Source organism: Lepisma saccharinum, chromosome 8, assembly GCF_977018435.1.
Source record: "Lepisma saccharinum chromosome 8, izLepSacc3.1, whole genome shotgun sequence".
In the NCBI taxonomy this organism is placed as follows: Eukaryota; Metazoa; Arthropoda; class Insecta; order Zygentoma; family Lepismatidae; genus Lepisma; species Lepisma saccharinum.
Window position 1 is genome coordinate 86,076,409 of NC_139236.1, and position 12,827 is coordinate 86,089,235.

At 36.5% G+C, this 12,827-nt stretch overlaps 3 protein-coding genes across 3 annotated transcripts in view; 2 read left to right on the plus strand and 1 right to left on the minus strand.

The window, feature by feature from the left end:
* The window catches only part of LOC145991257 (trophoblast glycoprotein-like), a 53,799-nt gene that overhangs the window by 25,154 nt on the left and 15,818 nt on the right, over positions 1-12,827 (minus strand). The gene's annotated exons all lie outside the window — the stretch shown is intronic.
* Positions 3,086-7,499, plus strand: LOC145991330 (uncharacterized). Its single transcript, XM_083127331.1, has 3 exons — positions 3,086-3,141; positions 5,464-6,392; positions 7,492-7,499. Exons 1-3 carry the CDS (start codon positions 3,086-3,088, stop codon positions 7,497-7,499), a joined length of 993 nt encoding a protein of 330 aa, XP_082983457.1.
* LOC145991255 (tsukushi-like) lies at positions 3,793-8,890 on the plus strand. The gene is made up of 3 exons (XM_083127214.1): positions 3,793-3,920; positions 5,464-5,542; positions 7,578-8,890. The coding sequence occupies exon 3, from the start codon at positions 7,591-7,593 to the stop codon at positions 8,830-8,832; it is 1,242 nt and encodes a 413-aa protein (XP_082983340.1). The 5' UTR covers positions 3,793-3,920; positions 5,464-5,542; positions 7,578-7,590; the 3' UTR covers positions 8,833-8,890.

Here is a 12,827-nt window from a genome sequence, read left to right on the forward strand (position 1 = left end):
AACAGTAAGACTTGAGAAAAATCTGTTTGCGGATTCATCATGTACGCCTATACTTTAGAAAAAATATGAATAGAACCTATGTTCGGAAATCCAAAATGGCGACCGGAAGTGGTGTTATCTTGGAAACGGTAAGACTTAGCAAGAATCTGTTTGCGGATTCATCATGTACACCTATATGTAAGTAAAATATGAATAGAACCTATGCTCGGAAATCCAAAATGGCGACCGGAAGTGGTGTTATCTTGGAAACGGTAAGACTTAGGAAAAATCTGTTTGCGGATTCATCACGTACGCCTATATGTAAGTAAAATATGAATAAAACCTATGTTCGGAAATCCAAAATGGCGACCGGAAGTGGTGTTATCTTGGAAACGGTAAGACTTAGCAAGAATCTGTTTGCGGATTCATCATGTACACCTATATGTAAGTAAAATATGAATAGAACCTATGCTCAAAAATCCAAAATGGCGACCGGAAGTGGTGTTATCTTGGAAACGATAAGACTTAGGAAAAATCTGTTTGCGGATTCATCACGTACGCCTATATGTAAGTAAAATATGAATAGAACCTATGCTCGGAAATCCAAAATGGCGACCGGAAGTGGTGTTATCTTGGAAACGGTACGACTTAGGAAAAATCTGTTTGTGGATTCATCACGTACGCCTATATGTAAGTAAAATATGAATAGAACCTATGCTCGGAAATCCAAAATGGCGACCGGAAGTGGTGTTATCTTGGAAACGGTAAGACTTAGGAAAAATCTGTTTGTGGATTCATCATGTACATCGCTAAACGCTAAAACATCGATAAAAAAATTGTCAAAATATGCCCAAATCTGATATTCGATTGATAAAAAAGGAGGCTACAAATGCATACCTACTAAGTGTGAGTGGGAAAAAAAGAAATATCGCTAAACGCAAAAACATCGACAAAAAATTGTCAAAATATGTCAAAAACTGATATTCGATTGGTAAAAAACAGAGGCTACAAATGCATTACCTACAAATACCTACAAATACCTACTAAGTGTGAGTGGGAAAAAAAAGAAATATCGCTAAACGCAAAAACATCGACGAAAAATTGTCAAAATATGTCAAAAACTGATATTCGATTGGTAAAAAACAGAGGCTACAAATGCATTACCTACAAATACCTACAAATACCTACTAAGTGTTATTTTGAAACAACCCAATTACACTACTATATATATATATATATATATATATATATATATATATATATATATAATGTGCGCCTAGGTAGTTTCAGTAAACAATCATATATTTCATTTTTATATAAAACTATACTGTATTTTAACATGGAGGTTATGACTATTAGATTGTTATGTTTTATTATGTTTTTTTTTAAATAATAAAACAGTTCGAATAAAAAATCGGAAACAAGATTTGAGCACTGAAGATTAACATTGAGATTTTTGGTGAGTACTAAATATGTAGTAAGTACTTGCCTGCATGGAATGAGTATCGGGCTTGCATGTTAACATTTGAAACATCTAAACTGGCTTTCAACGCCTCAGCAGTGCCAAAGCGGTCATGAATGCCGTTAGAGTACAAGTTCACCCTGTCAGAGATTGTTTTATGAATGTTGCTGAACTTCTGTGCAAGAGATATCAGGGAACTCAGCCAGTCTGACCAGTAGACTTTTATCTTTACAGACCTCTCGGTTCTTGTTCGTGAAACAGATACGTTCTATGTGAAGCAAGCACATATCGATTAGTCCACAAAGGGGCATGCCACGAATATGGCAATTGCAAGAACAAACTAGTAAGGCAATCACAAATTCACTATTTGGTCTAATGTTCAACTGAACATAATTGGTTTCAACTTTCAAGCTAGGATAACAACTTACATCATGGACATTTCATGTATTTCTGAAGTTTGTTTAAGGTGATACTAAAGCCATACAAACGTGTATGATGATATTTCATACACAGTAATATTTTTCGAACAAGCTTAACGTTTGCTAGCTTTACGATGCATCCTAAACTGCACCACACTGGGTGCATGTTAAATTGCAGTTCCAAATAGGAGTTGCTCTAGTAGTCTGAATAACTGTAAGTTCAACCTACATGAGTATGTTACAAACAAATACATGAAAACATTACAAAAAGTACAAATACAAGTGTCTTTATCCTCTTAGTGGTAGTGTTAAGTCTGTTTTAGTGTGGTATCATCCGGATTCCATGAACCATTGGTTATCCGGGTTCCCTAGATGTTCATTCATGATGCGTAAATGTTTCTCGGAATAGTCCGTGGGAATACCTTCTGTATGTGTACTCTTAGCTGTGTCCTTTGTCTATAGTATTTTATTGTTCCTCTGTTTAACTTTAATATTTTTTTATAAATTCTGAATTAATTATTTAGAAGATTGCCCATGCCCATCATAATTGGTTTAATCTTTTTAGCTATTGTACAGTGGGATCCATAAGAATTACCGTGAAAATAGTCCATCACCATGTTCGTGCAGTTTATTTGGCCCAATAAGAGCATCAAGAATTATAAGAAAATTTTAAAAAACAAGCCGTTGACAACTTCTGCACCAGCATACATAAAAATCCATCGCTTAAAAACACATACGATGTAAGATTTGATTTGATTTTGATTTGGTTGGTGCTTTAAGTCCACTTTATGTACAGTAAGGCTAATCGGGACTGGACCTTATAACCCCTCGATCACATCTTATTTTTTGATTTGTGTAAGTTTGCTATTGTAAATAATAAACTTGGCAACAGTGAGACAGAGCTTTAAGGACCTCTTATGGGAGTTCTGATAGGAGTTCAGCCCCGAAAGGCGGTCGTAACCTATAGTTTAAAGTGGGATCCGAACCACTTTATCAAACCCGGAACCCCTTGACTACAAGGCAACTACACTACCACTGCGCCATCGGGGAGACCACGTACGATGTAAGAGAAAAATTAATGAAAATAATAATGGACAATTTGCACGGTAATACTCATGGATCCCACTGTACTTGTTGGAATGTAAACTAAGGTAGGCCTAGATATGAGCGCAATAATGTGTCCTCTTGTTGTTCATATATAATATATAATTATTATGAGGTAGAAATGAATCTTTCACCTTTGCAGATCAATGAAATAGTTTCAAAGCTGAATACATTCAGGTGAGTCAATCAAGCACAGTAAACGGTCTTTGGTCGAAGAGAAATTACCTCAAGTGGAGTTGCGCAGGACTTCATGAAACTTTATATTCCAGTGGGCTCTGAGGTATATAGGTACATGAAATATACGTTTACTGTTCATGAAATCCATGCAGACTTTTTTATCATGATATATCAACAAATAAACGTTTAAGGTGAGATATAATTTACACATATTTGAACGAGTTGCTATATTTCGAAGCAAAGAATTAAGAGTTCAAATTTAAAGGTACGTAGTTCGTAAGTGAAACCTACCAAATATTTAAACAATTAACATGTGACTCAATACATTTGAGGTTACTTACAAGATAATGCAATGTGCACCTTAGATAAATAATTATGTTTATTTTTATTTGTCTTTTATTCAAGTTAAAACCATCCTATTATAACGTTAGCAATATTATGAAATAAATTCCCCACGGATGTAACGCTCCTTTCTTTATATTTGAGCAAATATTTTCAACTAACCTTGGTAAAGAACACGTTAAATGCCTCATGAACCTACCTGTATGTACTACACTTTGGATTAGCTGTAGAAACTAAGTGAATGTGTTGCCTGTGCTAGTTAGGCCTAATGTTTATGTATTTGCAAATGCACGTTCGCAGCTTGTGGATTGTTTTTATTGTGCTATTCTTGTCAATTATGATTGTTTTTTCTGAGCTTCAACTGTATCGCTTACATTGAAAGTGCATACTTAAAAACAGTAAATCTATCAAAAGGTCCATAAAATTGTATAAGCAAGGTGTGTAAATTGGTATCTTAATATTCGAATTCAGTGAGGTTTTAAAAAATCGTGAAAATAAGTGGAAGCAGATTAGGTAATTGTTTCTTGCCGAAAAAACTTACATGAGGATTTTGGAAATGATTATACATCTACAAGTCCATTCATATATTGTCCACACAAAAAATGACCAAGACTGGAAATAAACATGTTTATGATAAAGTAACTTAAGACAATAGGAACACTTAGACCTAACTAGCCAAAATGTTCTGTAGTAACAAGTGAAAACCTACTATGTTGAAAAGTTGAGTGGTTGGTACATAAAATGTGCTCACAAATGAAAACATAATCATAAACATTTTAATGATATATCGAATATGCATACTGTAAGGCAATAATACAAATGCTCTTACACATACGAACTCGTAAAATTAATGATGAACTAATTTATTTCATTAGAATATTTGTTACATTTAATTTCATTGCGAAGTTAATGGATACATAAAATTGAACGAAATATGTAGTATATGGAATATGTAACAGACGATACAAATAAGTTGTAATTATGTAGTCGTATAATATTTCTTACTAGCAGTCAGCTTTGTTAATTGCACAACTTAGAGTCATATCTGAGAATTGATTGATTGATGGATTTGCTTTATTTTACTTCGCTTCTTGTGCCACTTTTGGCTAATTTGCGAAGTAGGGGATGAGTGATGACATGATCAAATTGATGAATGGACACTTGCAAACGTCCATGCCCAGGCCGGGATTCGAACCCGGGACCCCTGGCGTCGTAGCATGATGTTCATATCTGGGTATGTAAGATAGTTTGCTTCCATTTATATCTTCAATGTCATCCTTCCTTTAAACTTCAAATGATGATAAATTGTAATGAAACTGATGAAGTTTAAATCGAAAATTGAACAAAAGTTTACTGACTATTTTCAACTTAAATAAAACAAAACATTGATTATGGGCTTCTATCTGCTTATTTACAATATCTAATTTATCACACTGTTAAAACAATTTCAGGTCTTTTGGAAAATTCATTAACTTTGGATGCTTTGTTTTGTTTCGTTACTAGCTACTAGAGATAGCAGAAATATATAAGTATAGACACGTTTTTCGCAGACATTAGTTCCAACATTTGAATTTTTGCTATTAAATTAACTGGCCTCCCAGATGGCGCAGTGGTAGCGTCCTCGCCTTGTAATCAAGGGGTCCCGGGTTCGATACCCGGTGGAGGCACAAGTGGTTCGGATTCCACTTTAAACTGTAGGTCCAGTCCCGATTAGCCTTACTGTGCATAAAGTGGACTTAAAACACCAACTCAAACTATTAAATTAACTTTGTCGACTAATCTCTCAACCTATGCGCTTTAATGCTACATACGTATTAGTCGTCAGAGATCTACAAAATGTCAAAGTACAGTTTCAAATCTCGATCTGCTACATGAACAGTTTGAGCAGACGTTTTATAGTTGTCTAAGAGTCTTTTCATATTTTTAACTGGTACTATTGATATTAAAAACAAGTTATGACTGTTCCATTCACTATTCCAGGTATTCTTCATTTTGGGCACGTAACATCCCGAAAAAGTTCCTCAAGAAGATGGGATTGTTCCTCATGTTTCTGATAATGGTATGTGTATCCACGGCTCAGAACAACTTCTCCCCCACGGATTGTATATGTTGCGAGGTTAACTTGAACAAAATAGGCGAAGCTGACCAAGTTTATGCAGACTGCAGAAACAAAAACTTGACTAGCCTTCCAAGCGACATCAACACGAATGTGGTTCATTTAGACTTGTCCTACAATCTGATAAAGACTTTGCCAAACGAGGTTTTCACTGATTTGGGTCTAGTGCGTCTTCATACGATAACCCTTGCACATAATCACCTAGCTCACATCGGGCCTTTTGCTTTCAGGGGTCTTGTTAACTTGCAGCAAATTGACATGTCAAGTCAAAGATTCCTCGGTGCTTTCGAGAAGGATCTCTTCGCAGGGAACCCCAATTTGAAAGGTCTTGTTCTGGCAAACAATCCGACTCTTAAGTTGCACCCTAAAATTAGTACGATCAACAGTAAGTCGCTAGAATTTCTGGATCTCTCCGGTTGCGATATATACTGCCTTCACAAGGAATCTTTCACAAACTTGCATTCACTGCAAGTATTGAATCTTTCCAACAACCTACTGACAAACATACACCCGGACATGTTTAGCTTTAACGTTCAACTGAAACAACTTGATCTTTCCCACAATAAGAACCTGAAAGTAGATGCCAAGTCGTACTTTCTAAACTCGTCAACCTTACGGCGGTTACACTTGACGGGATGTGACGTCACCAGACTTTCATCTCGTGCATTTTCGCACATGCAAAACTTAGAGGAGCTCATTCTTGCCGATACACGGATTACGGAAGTGGATCAAGATGCGTTCAAGCATTTGCGAAAATTGAAGGTTCTTGACCTAACTGGTACCTTCTGGGAATGTAACTGCTCCTTGATAGAAATCTATAACTTGCAGAAGGAGAAAGGATTGAAAATATTAGGAGCGTTGAGCTGCTCTACTTCTTGGTCAGATTTTATCACACAAAACTGTGAAAACGTTAATGTAACTTCTGCAGCTAAACAATATCACGTTTGTAATGTAGATAGTATTTGTTGGCTCATACTAGCAATATATTTTCTTGCAAAATGTTTTACGTAGAATCTGCAAAGTGTTCAAGCCTCAAGCCTGGGGCTTTGGCCTAACCAAGCCAAGCTGTTTTCAAAAATTCATCTCCTTTCTAAAAACTTACGTCTGCATAGAAATCCAGAGCATTGACGTGAACTTTCGATAGGCATAATACATATCTATAATAGAAAATAAGCTCAAATAGCCACGAAACTATTGCGAATATCTAAACAGCTTAAGAAAGTCCCACGAAGATTTACGTGAATGCACTAGAAGGAATTCTAAGCAGATGTAATTTTTCAGAATTTGAAATATCATGGCGGTTTTCACAAAGGAGAAGAATTTTCTAAAATGGCTTCGCTGTCGTCGGTCAAAGGTCCAACGCGGTATATAATAAATAACACAAAAGTCTATCCAATTCACTAATGAACTTAATTACTTATAGAATCTTAAATCAATCCTGGCAAGAAAGCATTTTAAGGTTTCCTTTATTGCGTCCAAGAATATTCTAGTTAGTTGAGATTTTAAAATTTCAATATATCACTAATTTCGAAGATTTTGCTCTTTTTATTTGTTAATACACGATTTGTTAATACAGACTACGGAACACTGATATAAATATATTTAAACGATATGTCTTTGGAACTACACACACACAAACTGACATACCAGGCTTTAAATCGTTTCCAGAATATCATTCATATGTTAAAATGTTTTAGTATAATCGGATAAACATACAGAGATACACATAACTCCTTTCTGTCATATCAGAAAATTTCATGATAAAATCTACATGCATAATAATTCTGTGTGAAATCATAAACAAATTCATAAAACCCTGCAAATTATGGAATTCTAAAGTAGGTGAAATTATAATACTTTTGCATTAAAATTCACTCACTCTCTTCATGTAGGTAAATGATTTTCTTATCCATTCTTATTCTTATGGTTTACGTAATTTATCTGTCTTATAAGAATATTCTCGCTTGTTCTCTTTCAGATGTCTTTTGTTTATGAAATTAAAGGCGAGTATTATGAATATTCGTAAATTGTGCTCATATTTATGTATCCTGTGCCAAGTCTACAAGGTGAAATGTTGTTCAAGTAGTAATTACGACTGTCCCGTCATCGACATTCAAACAAATCACACTCACAGAGTATGCTACACTGACTGTTCGAGAATGAACTGGACAAATGTGCCTAAAATTCATCCTGGCACAATGATCTTGGATTTCTCTGGTAACCAAATGCATAGCTTACACAGAGACTCTTTCGGAACACAAAGTCTTCATAAGCTTGAACGGTTGGATCTTTCGTACAATAACATTGAGGAGATTTCCGGTGGTGCTTTCGATAAACTAGTAAGTCTCAAGGTACTGGACTTGTCCAACAATAACTTTATAACAATCTTGCCACCGGATATGTTGTCACGGAACTTATTAATGAAAGAGCTTCGACTGGCCAACAATCCTACTTTAATGCTACGTCCAAAAGTGCACTTTCTTGATCATCGCTCAATGACAAGTCTTGACTTGAGCAATTGTAATATATTCTGTGTTCCTAGTGAGGTATTTTCTGGCTTGACCAACTTACAATCACTCAATCTGTCTCGAAACCTGATTAGATCTCTGTCCAAGGCATCATTTCAAGGCAACAAGAAGATTCGAACGTTGGACTTGTCATTTAATCATGACTACAGAGCCTTGGGGGATAATTCATTAGTGTACTCGGCCACACTGACAACTCTTAATATAAGTAACTGTGACATCGGGAATCTAACATATCGCTCTTTTCAAGGATCCAGGAATCTAGAAGAAATTGTCATGTCTGGCGCAAACATAGTGAATATAGACAACGATACTTTCGACATACTTAAGAAGTTAAAAGTGATAGATATGTCGGGAATTTCATGGGTATGCCGTTGTAGACTTTCTGTGCTGTATAATCTGCAGAAATCTCATGTTAAAGTCGTAGGTTCAAAATATTGCCAAGCCACGTGGCAGGATTACATGTCAAGGAACTGCACTGGTGACGTTTTGTCCGGCGAAACAGCAACAGTGACATCTACGAAACAGCCTGAAACTTCCACTGCCTCGAAAGGATTGTCAAAAGGAATGATTGTCATTATTGCATTGATACCTGTAGTGCTTATAATCCTTGCAATGCTATGTAGGTTATATCTCTACTGGAGAAAAAAATCTAATCAGGAACAGTATTTTGAATCCAGGAAGAGTAGCCGATGTGTAATTGATTGAACAAAACAACTGTGTTAACTGTCGATTAGTAGGAAGTAGATTGAAGTTTACAGATAATATCAGCATTTTGTATACATAATCATGCATGTATTAATCATAAATATATATATTACTAATAACTATGAATATTGCTAAAGTCCTTCAGCTTTGGTTTTCAATCTTATCTCGTGTAGATAAAATGTAGCATTGATATCTGTACTTACGTAAAGCAAGTGAGCAATATGTTTAGTACAATAGTCGAAAAATCGGTACAGTAATTTTAACCTTTCAACATTAAGAAATGCAGAAGAAGGATCTTTTTTTTAAATCAAACTTTTTGTTTCTTAAAATCAAACTTTTAGTTCAACAACTTCACGTTATCGTCAGCGCTGAAATACTAGTACATCTTACACACAAATACGCGTTAAGGTTTTTACTCAATAGTTTCAACAGGACTGTTTCAGGTAAGATTTCACTTCAATGAATTGAAAGTAATTTATAAGAAACTGGAAGAAGTATTTCACCCCATTCATGATACAAATTTTCTTCATTCTTGATGTTCTATCCCACGTGTCTTGCGAAATATGAAGAAGGTTGCGGTGCGCTGTCGAACCTTAGGATTTGTTTGCCTGACTATCAATGTGAGATCCAGCAAGGGTTGAAGTACTATGGGATGAAGGGATTAGCGTCGGTGTAATGTTATATTCTTTCATTCCTCTCTTCCCTAACTCTCTCAATATTTATTCCTTTGTCTCTCTCTCTCTCTCTCTCTCTCTCTGTGTGTCTGTCTGTCGGACACACACACAAACACACTTTCTATTTTTCTTTGTTTCTTTATTTCTTGTTTCCTACCCCTCTTTCTTCCTCGGTGGCTCTACGTATCTCTTTCTTTTCCTATCTGCCTCTTTCTATTTATCTTCCTCTGTTTTCTCTTTTAATTCCTCTGTTTATCAATTTCCACGGACGTCGGGAGGGGGCAAGGGAGGCCAAGGCTCCCCCTGAAAAATTAAAGTCAACCAAAAAAATTATATATTTTACACTTATACGAATTTCATTTCAGACACAAAGATATATATTAATTATTGCAAGAGCATTGAAGGAACATGATAACTTCAATTTGAAGCAGTGTTTTATGAGGGAAAAACACGCGAAGTTGTATGGAGTCGACATTGAAAGATAATACGAATCAGATGTTCCTCCAGGGTCACCACACTGACAGCCAGGGGATATTACAAATTTCCTCGCATGTCAGTCTTTCGGGGTAAGGGTGTAAAGTAGACGATGTCTAAGGATTGTTAGTGGGTGTCTTGAGAGCGTAATACTTTAATACCAGAGTTCCTTAGGTATGTATGGTTGAACTGAATAACATCTTCTCCCGTAAATCTTGCCTGCAATTAACCATTGTTTCTTGCCAGTTTTCAAGTAATTCTCTTTTGGTTATGTGTCTAACGCTTTTGCAGGCGCGAATCCAATCATTCACAGACAACATGTGAAGTTTGACTCACGTCAGACAAAACAGCTGAATCTCTTCTACCTGCACTTGCGGTGCAGATAGAGGTAAAAATATCATTGCAGCCACTCCTAATGCAATCTACCTTGTTCTTGAGGCATTTGTCACTCTGGTAAGAATTGACGTCAATTTAACATACCGACTAGAGATAAAAGTGTTAAGACTATAGTGGTCCCACTTCAGATATCAAGTGTTTGTCTTTAAATTGTGTATTCATTAAAGTAAATCAGATCTGAATTAGCTTACAGAGGTTAAATGAGAGAGATTGCAAATAAGATGGTGTTACCAAGTCAGGTTCTCGCATGATAAGACTTGTACTGCTCTTTGGAGTTGAACATATAACGTTGAAACCACGTATGAGGAGTATGTTTTCAAGGTTAAATTTATGATGCAAACCATGTCAATCCTTAAAGCAGTGCTGTTACTATTGTACCTTAGTAAAGCTAGAAACGCAAAATGTCGGATAGAAAATAGAAAATTCTAGTTAAGGATAAGTTACATCTGCGTGTCGTGTGTTCAGGAACTTTTTCAGACATCGTGTTACACACTGCAATTACCGAAGGCATGTAAAACATTGGCACAGGCGTGTATATGTAACAGTACAGCTTTAAGTGCATTTTCGGACAAATTTTCGTAAAATCCCCATTCCTCTGTGACATGCATTCTCCCCATGTACATTTAACGGAAACCAATTGTGAACTTAAAAATGTCATTATTGAGAAGCGGCCACTTTCCGAAATAAACTTTGAATCCGATTTGCGCAACAAAATCGTCTATGTATTTCAATGCTTTGAATTTCTTCCAAGCTTAACCAACATAATTTATCATGCATATTTATTTCTAATTTATGTACAATTTTACAAAATATCCCTGAGTTTCTTTCTCGCATACATTAATGATTTCGAATTTTGTATTTGAAGTTTATTGTTTGCATGTTTGCCATCGTAGCACACGTGCCACACCCTTCACAAGATAAAAATTGTATGCATTTTTAAAACAATGAGCTTCAATAATTAGGTACTCTTCAAGCGCGGAAAATATGTCTGGCTGGCACCAAATCATTGCAATTTCTGAACGGAAAAACACATTTTGTCCATTATCGGAACACTTTAACCACCGAATTTCAGAAATCGCCATTGTTTTCTTCTCACAGTTGTCCGTTTTTCATAACTAAAACTATCCCCCAGTAGCGATTTATAAGTGTCCGCGTTGTATTTTTACATTAAGAAGGTCCGTTATTAAGAAGCAATCTCTCCACAGCTAGACTGCAGCTACCAGCCTTCGCAGCAGCATGTACTGCTTTACTCCGACCACTCGATTTCTCCCCTGCTCTATCGTTGTGCGCAGGCTTCCTCCAGAACTTTCCGGCATAGTGTAAAGCTTAACGCCCACTGAGACGCGAAGAACAGACCTTCTGTTGTTTGCTTCAAAATGGAATCAAATGACGTAACGCCCACCGCGCCGAACCGAAGCGGGAATTTCCGTGCCAGAAGTCTGAAGGTTATGCCGGAAATGCATCTGCTGCGTTATGCTGTTTCTTCGCGTCTCGGTGGGCGTTAAGCTTTACAGCGGATTCGGGTTCAAGGAGTCAAAACTGTAGACGTAATTTTCTATTCACTGCGCTGTGGATCAATGTGAAAAATGATCTTTGAAATCCAAGTCCGTATTACGAACTGGTCAAGGTTACATTAGTTCAGTCTATAATGCCTTGCCACACTCGTCCATCCACCTAACCTTTGGAAAGAGGTGGAGGGTATTCTACTTAAACGTCATACTAATGAAATTCCTCCGCCCAGTCTGGCTCCAGTCCGGGATCTCCTGGTAAACAATTCGCATTGTAGGAACTGTCAATACTTATCGGACCTGTTAGCACTTGTCTATTGTCTATATTTATCTGCTAATCTATTACCCTAGAATTTGTCAGACAAATAGAGGAAAGGCAATGTGCAATGTTCGATCATCAGGAGATAATAGAAAACAATACTCTCTGCCCTTTAGAAATTGCTCTTAGTATCTCAGCAATTTCACCTAAATGCATCTTCTACAGTAATATGTCCCTGCTTCACTGCCTCATGGTTCTTGTATGTATTGTATTGTATTGATGACATGGACGCGAGGAAGGTCAAAATTGGCCTTATGTTTACGGCTCAACAAAACGAGAGAAAAGAATTGAGAAAGAGAGAGAGAAGGAGAGAGAGAGAGAAAACTAATAGAGAATAAAATATTATATATGGAAGGAGTGAGCGAAGTGTGTGTGTGTGTGTGTGTGAGAGAGAGAGAGAGAGAGAGAGAGAGAGAGAGAGAGAGATAGAGAGAGAGAAAGATATAATAGAAATGAAACTGACAGAATGAAACTGAGAGAAATAAAAGAAGTGAAACAGGAAGAGAGAGAAAGAGAACATAGGTACAATTGAGAGAGAGAACAAAGAAACTGAAAGAAATAGAAGTTGAACAGAGAGAGAGAGAGAGAGAGAGGGAGGGGACTGAAAGAAGTAAGGGGAATGAG